We start from the raw sequence: 12,575 nt of genomic DNA, 5'->3' as shown, positions 1-12,575 counted from the left end.
GGCTGCATTTCCCAGTGTAAACACAAACTTCTAGAATATGCCTGTCTTGTGAAAAGTGTTAAAAGTAAAAAAAAAAACCCACAAAAAACCAAAACCAACAAACAAACAAAAAACAACACAAAAACAAAACACCAAAACACCACACCACTGAAAAAAACCCGAAGTCTGTCTTATAAGTTTGCTGTTGCTCATGAAGATGCAGTTATTGTTCATGCTGGAATTATTGTTTAAGATGGTCTTGGATCAATTAGACTCAAATATTACTAAGACTCAGGAACAGCTGAGAGAGAAATTGGATGGGATGGCATTCACATTTCTATGTTTTCCATTAAAAAGAAGTGCACTTACATAACAGAAATCTTACCAAATGGCATTTTAGGGAAGGTATTAGTTTGAATTGTCTATCCAGCTTTTTTCTTTTGCTTGAAGACTAACTGTGTTTTTTGTAATCAAAATATGCAGGAAAAGATGAGTGGTCTTTCTTCAGTCCGCCATGGAGGTGATCGTTTCATGAGGACAGTCATAGGCACAACTTCTGTGTCTTGCAGCGGCGCACTGGAGCCCGTCCAGCTGCAGAATGGCTGTCTTTCTCAGCTGGACCAGTTCCCAAATCTGTTTGCTGGCCGGTTCCTGAAACATTGGTGCCGGTGCAGGGGAGTGGGCAGCGGAGGGGCAGCAACAAGCGCTGCTGTTGCTCCTTCCAGCAGCAGCAACGGCTCACTTCGGCTTCAGGATTTGCCGTGGGCAGCCTCGTGCTGCTCAGCCGCTGGTTTCCACAGTAAGGCTACTGGACACAAGTGGAAGAGGCCTTTGGCCCCTTCTGCCCCGTCCTTCCCCCATGGTCACTCTCTTTCCCAGACATCAGTGCTAGTCAATGCGCTGGCAGTTGAGGTCGGGTTGTGGGGATAGCATCACAGCATGGTAACGGCAGTGTAGCAAATTTCAGTGTGAAACCTCGTGGCAGGGGCAAGTGATTTTATTTTGAACAAAAACTGATTTTGGTCATTTGCTTTCACACCCCCACCCCTGCATATTCACATTCACAAGCACAGATGTGTTGTCAGTGTTGTGCATGATAGGGAGGGGAGGGACACCAGCCGACGGGTTCTCTTAACATCTCTGGGGCTCCTGCTAGTCGCATGACCACATCTGTGCTGGTGTTGGATGTGCCATGTTGTACCTTCTGGTAGCTGGCAGTGATTTATCTTTCAGTCTTGTCACGCCTCTGTGTGTGCAGTCCGGTTTTTGCGTGCTGTCCGTCTTCCCACATGGGTGGCTGGAGAAGAGGACACAGATGTGCATGTGCATGGCTGCTAATCTCTGTGCCCCCGACACGTGCCATCCCAAGAGTCCTCCTTCCACCAGTTGTTCCTTCTGACATTTCCACACCCACATCCGATCCGTTCTCCATTTGTGCCATGTTTCACATTTCTCTTTCGGTTCCCTTCGGGATTGTCTTTCTGGTCATAGTTAATTGCTACTCACTTGTATCAGAGGGCTTAGAGCTGTGCTCTCCTGTGGGCAGGTGATTGCTGCAGGAAGCATGTGAACTTTGTGAACTGACTTTAGAGCTGATCTGCTCATCGCGAATGTTGTAGGAAGTGTGTCTTCATGGAAGAGGGAACCATGGACACAATAAAGTCAATGAAGAGTTACGCTAGTGGTGTCAGTGGAGCCTGTGCCTTTTCAAAGGCAAAAGATAATTAGATTAATATTTTATAGAAATAATTTTAACTTTGTAATCTAATTTTTGTGATTGCATTAAGATAAGATCTTAGTCCTAATAAGGACGTAATTCTGTTAACTAAAAACTACACTGCCTTAGCCTGTGTTTCATGTATGACTTTGGATATGCATTGCAAACAACAGAAAGTGGTGCAAGCACCCATTTGGTGTTAATACAGTGAATTATCTTAGTAATGACACTGTGGAAAATAATAAATTGCAATAATAAAAATTATTTCCTCAGCTGCTGTTTTCAATCTGACTGTCAGTAGAAATTACATTTAGTTCTGTTTAAGGTAATTTTGTCTCCATTCCCTTAATGTATTAAAAGGATATAATTAACAGTATATATCTGTCTTTAACAGGAACCAGTGATCCGTACGTCAAGTTCAAACTTGGAGGAAAAGAAGTATTTAGAAGTAAAACAATACACAAGAACCTCAATCCTGTGTGGGAAGAAAAAACTTGCATTCTTATAGATAACCCAAGAGAACCATTGTATATAAAGGTGAGACACTGTCCTACTTATGTCTGTCAAATTACAACAAAAGAGTTACTGAAAGAATTTAGATTTTGTAATTTTGTATGCTGAAAAATTTATTGTGCAATAGTGCATTGCTAAAGACTATTTAGAGGTGAAAATTATTTAAATTACATCTGTGGAATCGTGCTGTCAAAATGAAAAAAAAAATGTAGGTACAGGCATTTTTGTTTATTTTATGCCATAGTTGTTTTATACTTCTTTACTGTGATCTTAGGAGAAGGACAGAGAAAGTAAACTCCGTTTCATGATGATTACATCCCTTTTATTTATGTAAATATCATTGCATAATTCTGATATGAAGCATAATCTGTTCCATTGAAAGCAATTCCTTGCTGAGGTTAATTTGAGAATGTATCAAGATGTGTGCCCAATTGTCCTGCTTTTTTTTTTCTGTTTGTACTTGAACACAGTGAGTTTGCTTCCACGTTTTGTAACGCTTTATGCTCTTTTTTTTAACATTGTAAGTCTCCTTAGTATATCACAGGCGGGGATGATTTTGTCGTAATAGAGACATCACTTATTCTGAAATAACAGAGAGCTTGAGTTTAAATCAGAGAGGCCTGCAATGCCCAGAGTACTTAGCAGTAGTGCCACTAGTACTTCTTAGCTGTCTATATTGGAATGGAAACTGGAAAAGCTGTGACCATTGTTCTATAGGCACAGAATGGAAAGGCACTTTTCTGGCCTCAATAGTATATGGTAATCTATATCCAAAGGTGATCCTTAATTGTGTAAAATAAAGTAGATGGAAATTAAGTTCTAACAATGGTATCAGAAAAACTGTAGTCTTAGGTTCTAATTAGAACATACATCGGTCAAAAATACTATGAGAAAGTATGGAAACTTAAGTCAACCTACGTAATCCTTTTAGTTGGACTGAAATGATACAATGCTTCAGATCAGTGTCAGTATTTTAACTGAAAGATCAAATTGTAGATTCTTTTTTTTAGTAGACGAATGCCACTTAAACAGCCTTTGAGTATCGATCTCTACTATGTTTCATGTGTTCTGCTCAGATAAAGCGCATCATTATTAGAAAAGTGTAAATTTGATAATTGTCAGTTGGCATTTTCCTGCCTTTATTAAGCTTAATGAGTCATAAGGAATGAATAGGTGCCCGCTGCTGTGAAAGAGAGAAGCAGATTCAAAGAAGGACTCTTAGAACATAGCTACTTGTTTTGTTTTATTTATGTCAAATACCAACTCCTCAGTAGGGTCACAAGGGAATAGGTGTGAAACCTAGAAAGTTGATTTTGATAATTGACATTTTCCCATTTTTTTGGTAATTTTGTGTTGCAACTGTTGTTTGTTGCCATCCATCTTTTTAGTTTATTTACCTCCAAGTCATCCCCAGTTTTTTTGTTATTCTGGGTTCTCACTTGAGAAGGCATAATCCGTCTCAAGTCATTGATACCATTCCATGTACTGGTCAGAGATTCCTGTCTGGATGTCAGTAAATTTGTCCAGATACTTTCTCTTCTAGGTAGCAAGTTAGCAGGCAGGGTCCTCGTAGTATAGTAATAAATGTCACTGTTTCCTTATGCATATCCATTAAGTTTTCATCTAGGATTATAGTATTTCTACACCCTAGAAACTTCAGAACGTACAATTTTATTATTCCTAACATTGATGCAAGTGCTGTAATAACCCACTTTTCACAACCGCATCCTGCCCTCCTGCCTATATTTTGCAAAATTGATAAAGGTATCAGTGTATAGGAAATCAATGATACTGCTTAACTTTATTTATTCTTTTGGTCTTCCTTCTTTCAGTGCCTATGTTTATAAAAATGCTTCTTTTGTTTTTGTAACATTGATGTTGTTTACATATGCAGCCTAGTAGTAGACCCCCATACCTGTACGTGATGCATGCTGACTTTTAGATAAGCAGTTGCAAACTTGATTTTGTGGCCAGAAATTTCAGGTTGCTTTCACATAGTCCTGGTTTAACATGTGAGAAGCGCGGAGCTGTAACTCTGGAAAAGGAGTTTCAAGAACTGTTCATAAAGCCAGAAAATGTATGAAAAAGATTTCTAACACTGGAAAATGTTTTAATCTCCTGTGCCTCTTAGGTCTTTGACTATGACTTTGGACTTCAAGATGACTTTATTGGTTCAGCATTTTTGGATCTCACCTCATTGGAATTAAACAGGTATGGCACAAACAAGCCTACGGAGTAATTCTTTATGGTTATATGCTAATACCATGTTTGTGGAATTGCAAATAGAACATTACGCTGGAAAATAATTATATAAACCTACAACACACAAAACTAGCTGAAAAAAAATTTGTTTAGTGAATTACAGTAATATGAATGTTAATAATATATTAACTGATCACGTGCAGCATTTTTACAGTGTCACCAGAGAGATTAGTTTTATGACCACTTTAATCTTGTTTTTATATTATCTTCATTCACAGCATTACCACCTACCGGTTAACACTTTCTGGGTTTTAATCCATTAATGTTACAGTTCAGATTTAATTACTTCAGTATGTATAAGTGCTGAACACAGAGTAACAGTATTTAGTATTTATTTGTGAGTGTTTAGATTGCAATACTTAAAAGTATTGTTCAAGTAGTTTCATATAAATGCAGATGCCTTTAGTTCTCATGATTCAGAAACAACATTATTTGAGAACCTGAAATCAAAATAAATGCATACATTTTTGTCTCCTAGGCAAACAGATGTTACCTTGCGTCTGAAGGATCCTCATTACCCTGACCATGATCTGGGAAGTATATTGTTATCAGTTCTTTTGGCTCCTAGAGAAGAACAGCGAGAAGTGGTAATTTTAAATATTTTAATATGTATCTTCACTCTTGTGATTGTTCTGTGGTTGGATGACTTAAAGCACAAGGGTAAACCACTTAATTCTGCGATTAATTTGATTTTTCCAGTCCTTAAAATAACACAGAACAGTGTTTCTGGTCTAGTACAGCATATGCTATCTGAATTGGATCCTCCCTGAGATAGTACTGAGGGATCCAGATGGAACATAAACGTTCAGCAGTTTCAGATACTCTCAGTTGCAGGGGAATAGTGCTGATTAATATGGAAAAATATCAGTAAACTACTGGTGAAGAATTTTGGACCTAGTGCTGCCATCTCTAGATAAGAACATTTGAATCCTATTCCACACTGAAAATAAAGACCTTGAAGAAAGGTAGTATTTCCGCTTTTTGGTATCTAATGATGAAGTATTATTTGATGTTTTCCAATTTCATGACTAGATTTCAATTACAAAATTGTGTGGTTTTCTAGGTTTATTGTAATTCTTTCATCAGTCTTAGTTTTGTGAGCTGCTTAGTTGTAAGTGAAAATAGTTTCCATTTTTATAGATCCTCTTAGTTGTGACAAATTCTGTCTCTAGTTGGATATATTTTACTAGCTTTTTGTCAGTTGACTTTTGACTTAAGCAGTAGTAATACAACTATGGCAGAAATACAAGAGATAACATCTCACTTGGAGGTTGTAAAATAATGTGGATTCCTTTGGTTTCAGAGAGGCCAAGAAAAAAGTTTTAATCTGATGATATTTTCTGTGGATATGGTGAACTATATGGTTTTTGTAAGAGCATGTATGTTGCCATACGCTGCAGTGTGACACATCATCCTGTTGCATACCTGAGGAATATTGGCAGGTTGTAATATTGTTCTTTTTCCACTTTTGTCCTAGCTATTATTAAATAGCCTAGTAAGTCAGTTATTGGAACCAGGTATTTGGTATTTGGTGTGACAGAGAGACAGAGTTTTGGAAATAGGTTTCTCATCTGTTAATTTTCTTCATGACCTTCTGTTAGAACTTAACAAAAATAATGGAATATGGTAATGATGTGCCAGAACTTTATTTGAACAGTGTATTTTTCTTTCTTTTGACAATGCGTTTGTCCAGACAGCTCAGAGTGCTGTCTTGCAAATTTGCATCACAAAACTGTTTATCACTTAAATTGAAAAATATATTGCATTCTGAGTTGGTTTTGTGTATGTATTTCGGTAAGAGCAGCATTTCTGATTCAGCTGGTAACAGCCCTGTGTTTCCCAGTGGCTTTGGCATTATCCTGCCATCATCCTCAATTAAGCAGCACAGAAATACTACTTTTTTTTTAATGGGAAATCATTATGTGGACAGCATGTTAGTTTCCTTTTTTCATCATACAGATAGGATAGCTACTGTGTGCTCAGTCTTATCAGCTATTGTACAAAGAGCACTCAAGAAAATGACAGATGAGAAAGTGAAATTAAGGTACTGCTACGTCACATGTCTTTCATATGGGTATTTACTTGGTGAATTCACAACTGGACATCAAAATTAATGGGATCACAATAGACTTGCTGGGCAGCAACTTTTTTCATATCCAGATGGCTGACTGTAATAGGAGGAAGAATTGGGTTTGTGCTATTACGCATTTCATTATTAGCTTTCTGTTTAGCAAGCTAATCCTTTTAGTTTAGCTCAAGTGACCTATTTTTCTTCCCATTCAAACTGCTACATGGGACTTCATTCTCAAAATCCCCAAGATTCAGATTAAGATTCTGATTCCTAATCTGAAGCTTTGTATTTATGATTAGAAACCAGTCTTCCCAAGATACAGATCTCAGAGCAGTTCTGACAAAGTTGCAGTAAAATTAGGGAATTTGTGTCACAATGCAGGGAAGATGACCTACAAAATTAATATTGAGTTGCTGTATATTAATGTGTTAGGGATTTAATAATTCAAGGTGCAATTATCTTTTATTCAGTTACCACATGTACTTATTTATTTATTTATTAGATTTTATTTACTCTCTAAGGGGTAGATATATTACAAAATGTATCTCTCCAATTAAACTGTCATCCTTGGTTATTTTTAAAAGGTCTTGTAATAATGAGATTAATTTTTACTGAATTTAATGTGGTTGAGATCAATACATTTTCAAATGTTATGTTAGAAGATTGAGGCTAATTCTTGTCCACTCTGGAAATGTGCACCTTATAAAGTAGTAATTAAAGGAACTCCTACATTGCCAATCTGTGTAGCGTGCCTTTTGAATGATTACTGCTTCCCTTCTACTTGGATATCTCTATATAGGTAATAATTCAAATAGTATAGGTGAAATGCATACATAAAAACCTGTGAGCACCCTTAAATATTCTTTAATGACTGCTGCATAGAAGAGACAGAAACAGTGTCTCTTCACACCACAGGCATTTTTCCCTAAGTCATTGCAAATTTATTTAAATCCTGTTGGTTTGATATCCTGATATAGCCTATGTTTCAAAACTGTATTTTCTCCTGAGTAAGTTTTAATTTGTTCGGGTGATAACTCTAAATTGCTTCCACATGTTGTCATACGTAAATGGTGTGAAATGGTTAAATCATCAAGCTGAAGAATTCAGAAATTAACCTACTACTACTTAAATTTCAGGTACTTGAATTGCATATATTTAAAATGAGAGTGTTTATTAAGACTGTTGGGGAGATAAGAAAAGGAGAAGCTTCAACAAAAGAAGTATTAGCTTTCCCATGTAGCCATAGAAGCAGCGTTGTGTCTGATCCTGTACTTTGGATAGCTCTACGGCCATAATCCAAACCCAGCCCTGTTGAACAAGACTTGGCTGTTTGTGCTGTGAGGTTCGGTAATTTTTTTACTGCGGATTAGAATTTCCAAGGAGATCCCTTCACTGCCTGAACTGGAGCGACTGAAAGTGTTTTGGAGGTCATGCGCTGATATGCGATTAAAAGGAAAGTCTTTTGATGATGCATCTGTGTAGCCAGAGGACAGGTCTTGTAGCAAAGTGTTTTATTGGCGTATCAAAATAGTGTAGCTGTATATTACAGGAAGATACATCCTGTCACACTGCGTAAGAAATATTGACACTGCTGGAGGGTAAGATACTCCAGTTGGAAGTTTGAGGTCAAATGGTACAAAACTGGGGGCCTTGTGTATGGCCACCTGTCCGTGAGAGGTGTTATTACAAATTATTTAAAAAATAAATAGCCAGTTTGGCAGAGAGATAGTTTATTTTATTTTGGGTGGAACTGTCTTTTGTGAAGCCTTGAGGTATGCAAAGAGATGACAGATTTGATACACAGAGGAGCATTATCTTCTTATCTTTCAGAAAGAAATTCTGATGAAATGCAGATTTTCTGCATGCTGACTGATGAGATGTTCTTTAGAACTTATAGCTGGAAGGTCCTGTTTCCTAGGATCAAAACAGATTACATCTTTGGATCCAGATATGAATTACAGATATTAACTTACACGTATGCTCGTATAACTGTATGTAAAGTTACATTACAGACTAGAAGAGGGGAGTATTTATCTTTGAGTCCTGGTGGATTGTGAAGAACAGTGCTTAAGTAGTTTACGATTTGTGTTTTTCTAGTAGTAGAATATGGGAGATGGCTTCAGCTAAAGGAAATTCAGTATACCAGTTTCATAAATAAGAACACACTATTTTATTTTTGTGGTATGTTTTCTTGGAAGAAAATACAGAAGTAGCCTGCAGTTATCATTTAATATTAATGTAAGACTGTGGGCAGGTGAACAAATAGAAATTTCTAGCAAATCTAGTGTGTAAGCATCTTTGCCTCTTGTGACCTAGTGCTTGTTCTAAAGGCGAAAAAATGTGAACGTTTAAAGTAGTAATCTTGTAGTATCTCATTCAAACTATATGCATGAATAGAAGTCCTATTCTTTTGAGTTTTGACAAATGAAGGCAATCTGATTTGTTCTGATTTTTGAACAATCATAAATTGTGAATCAAAATTGATGAATGAATTATTCTTATACAATGGTAAGAACAAGAATGTCTTTAGTATTTGTGAAAATTATAGTCTATTTCCAACCTAACAGAATTAAGTTGCAGTAGCACTAGTTCCAGTAATTCATTTGCATTTGCTGTGTGCTGTTAACAATGCCTGCCCTTTACATTAATGCAGCATTTTTAATTATTTTGCTTTTCAAGCACAGATAGCTTAGATAACCAGTGTAAAGTAAGCAGATGTGAAATAAGTAAGTATGGGAAAAGTGTGTAGACATAAAAACGTTAAAACCTGTGAGCTCTGAAAATTTTCTATTAACTCTTCTTTTAAAAAATAATGTGTTTATTCTGTACTTCCCATATTTTTCATTAATTTCTTCTTTTGATGACCAGTTTAAAAGAAGTCAGAACGAGCAATGACTTGATGCTTTTCTTAGACCTGTTCCAGTGAAGCTTGTTTTGTTTCTTTAATTCTGACAGTATTCTATTAATATTTCCCTTTGGATACATATAGTCCTGTGCATGCTTGTGTGCCATTTGTAGTTGCATGCATGCAGGTTAAAAATGTGTACGTGATGTCTGCAGATTCTGTGTTTGGTGTTGTCATCACGGGTGCCGCAGTGCATGTGAGTGTTGCTGGCGCTCTCTCCAGCAGAGTTCAGTGCACAGACTCCGTCACTGGAGAACTTGCAGAGTGACTGTGAGTTCGTCAGAGCTGCATGTCTCCCGTGTCTTCTCTGCAACAGTTGTTTCCAGCCTTGGCTTTAGAGGCAACTCTCAGCTACAGGAAACTGAAAAGTTGGTAGCTTGATGAGAACTGTTGCCTTGAGGCCAGCAGAGACTGGGGACTACTGTTCCACCACTGCCAACGGCCTGAGTAGCATAGAAAATGGAAAAAAGGAAACATACGAGTGCTACTTGGATGTTGTTATTTAATGAGAATAAAATTCATGGCATTGTTTTTCCTTAAATAATTTAGCCCAAATGATGCTTAATATTTTTTTGCTTCATATGAAAATATTAACAACGTTAATATGCTGTCAATTTGCTTGCTGTCTTAAATCTTATAATGCGATATTTTATTTTTTTTTAATTTGCCAGAGGGATAGTAACATCATAGAAAAAAAAGAATGACAGAGATGGACTCGGGGCATGGAATATTTTCAAATGAAAAAGTTCCATGTAGATCATCCATCCTAATCTGCCCTATGCTATATATTTGTTTTATTGGCTTCGAAGGTTGGTTATGATGGCTTCAGCTTATCCTGCTGCAGCTGGTGATGATGCTGATGCACTCAACAAGTATGGTCGTACGTTTCCATAGCTACTACTCAGACTGAACTACTCAGAGTTGAAATAATATTTGATATGTAGATAATTCAGCTGTTGGGCTGTATTTTCCTCATTGCTCACAGGCTGGACCAAAGCCCAGTGCAGCTGAGTCCGTGCTCTGACTTGTAGCTGTGTAGGATTCAGTGACGATGAGGAGGGGAGGAGCTGTGCTATGCTGGACAGGACCCAGGAACTCAGAGGTTTTCTCCAGGGCCTGCTGTGGGCCTCAGGCTGCTTAATTCTTATGTGCCTCTCCTGTAAAAATGAGTTAAATGGCTTTCTCCAGCTTTATAAAACATTTAGTATCTGTATATATTTTCCAAAGCCACAGTGCTACAATTATCATTAACGTATGGCAGAGCCCTTAGGCTTTAACTGTCCATAGCCACCTAAAATTTTCCTCAGCAGCTAGTTGTTTTTCTTTTCCCAAAAACTGTGTCTATTTGAACAATTTCTGGATATTTAAAAAAGATAAAACCCACATATTTTCTCCCATTTTCATTTTTTCCCCATGTAATACTTTTATTTCTTAACAAGGAAAATGTTAACATTTCAAAATTTATTTCCATTATCTGAACAAGAAAGTGGTTTTGCAATAGTTAATAAAAAATAAAAATTATGTGCTTTTTTATGACAAAGTTTCAATAGAAATTAATGGCCTGTGACATTCTCACTCAGTGCCAACAACAGGCTGCTAAATGTTACTAGATTGTGTAAATTAATTTCTCTGTGTTTCCATAGAACTGTTTTAAGCAGTTGTGTTCACAGATAAATTGTCCGCATCCATCTTGACCAGTCTGTCTCTTTTCATTGATTAAGGATCTGTTAAGAATTCTATGATTCTATGAATTGGTGTCTGTGGACACTGCCTCGCGGCGTGTCAGAGCATTGTCTCTAGCAGTGCCAAGGTTTTACAGATGATTTACGTAATGGGATAGAGCTACTGCATTTTGGGTTTTTCAAAGAGTGAAGGTATGATTTTTTTTCTATCCCATGTGGATAATTATCAAACCATAAAGCTATTTTTACTGATGTGAAACTAATTAGCAGTGGCAACCTTAAGGGTTTTGTAATAGATGTGTGTTGTTCAAGGAGCTTTATGCAGGATTTCTGTTACGTGGCTGCAGCTGTGAGCTAAACACTAGTGTTCCAAAAAATTGGAGTACATTAATACTAAAAAAAATATCATTTAAGTATCAGTCAGAATTGAAGTCACTATCAGTGGTGGCACATTCATTTTTTTCATTTGCTTATCTAATTCTGTCTTTTTTTTTTTTCTTTTTTTTTTTTAATGGTATCACATAATGCATTGTCTCTGGAAATGAGATATTCATACCACCCAGAAAAGTATGTCTGGGTGTGAACAGTGCTGCTAGTTTTCTGGATTTATTTCAGTCTTGTGTAGTTGTTGCTGGAGTGTACGTGTTGCTGCTTCAGTTGTAGTGGTGGTTAAATGTGGATTGTCCCATTGGAGACAGTTAGCATCCTTTTCTGTATTGTAGAGAAAAGGTAATTAAAATGCTCTATTTTATTTTCAGACAATGCTAATGAGGAAGAGTTGGAAAAGATCAAGTAAGGTAACTTTTAGCATGTGGTCTTCTGGCCTTTTTTTTTTTTTCAGAAGAACAATGATGTTTTACCAAACATGCCATCTAGGACTGGAAACTGACGGCACAGGATTTATTCTCTTTCAAATTGTGTTTTAATGACATTGTTTTGCATTTCATCAAATCAAAGTCATGAAGCAGTTGAGCTTTTAATGTCATCATTAAACCTCTCAACTTTGTTACAGCATTTTAGCCTATCTTGAAGTTGTCTAGCCACTTCATTTAAGTGGCAAACATGTCCTGATTCTATTTGGAATTTAATTTCTTTAATTTCTTGTGTATAAACAGTTTCCTTAAAGCTTACTTGTTCATGTTGACAAAGAATTCATGACAAAGGGTGACTTTCATTTTCCTGTTACTTACTCCTCTTACTGATGAGAGTTTTCGTGTGTGAAAGTTTTCACAGTGATGCTTCTCAAAGACAAATCTTTCTGATTGCTGGACATGTGCAGATGACAATCGTAGCGAGGCTTTCCAAGAGCAGAGTGCTTAAGGAATCATTGTCGATCTCCACTTTGTACAGCTCTTTAGTCTTCTTCAGGCAGATTCAGTATCTGGCTTTTCTCCTCCTAGGAGCAGTGGGAGTGATGAAAAAGGAGCAGTGTATGCTCTTTTCCGC

At 36.9% G+C, this 12,575-nt stretch overlaps 1 protein-coding gene across 1 annotated transcript; it reads left to right on the top strand.

Moving 5' to 3' along the window:
- Window positions 1–468: 468 nt before the first annotated feature.
- Window positions 469–11,926, top strand: LOC104163606 (multiple C2 and transmembrane domain-containing protein 1-like; the record flags this gene model as incomplete). The annotated part of the gene is made up of 5 exons (XM_009702660.1): window positions 469–778; window positions 2,091–2,233; window positions 4,341–4,420; window positions 4,950–5,058; window positions 11,888–11,926. Coding segments are annotated over exons 1-5 (681 nt in total), but the record flags the coding sequence as incomplete, so codon positions are not given.
- Between the last annotated feature and the right edge of the window lie 649 nt (window positions 11,927–12,575).

The sequence above is a fragment of the Cariama cristata genome, unplaced genomic scaffold, assembly GCF_000690535.1.
Source record: "Cariama cristata isolate BGI_N322 unplaced genomic scaffold, ASM69053v1 scaffold21680, whole genome shotgun sequence".
NCBI classification, from domain to species: domain Eukaryota; kingdom Metazoa; phylum Chordata; class Aves; order Cariamiformes; family Cariamidae; genus Cariama; species Cariama cristata.
The sequence above is the reverse complement of the archived record's forward strand: the minus strand, read 5'-3'. Positions and strand labels throughout refer to the sequence as shown.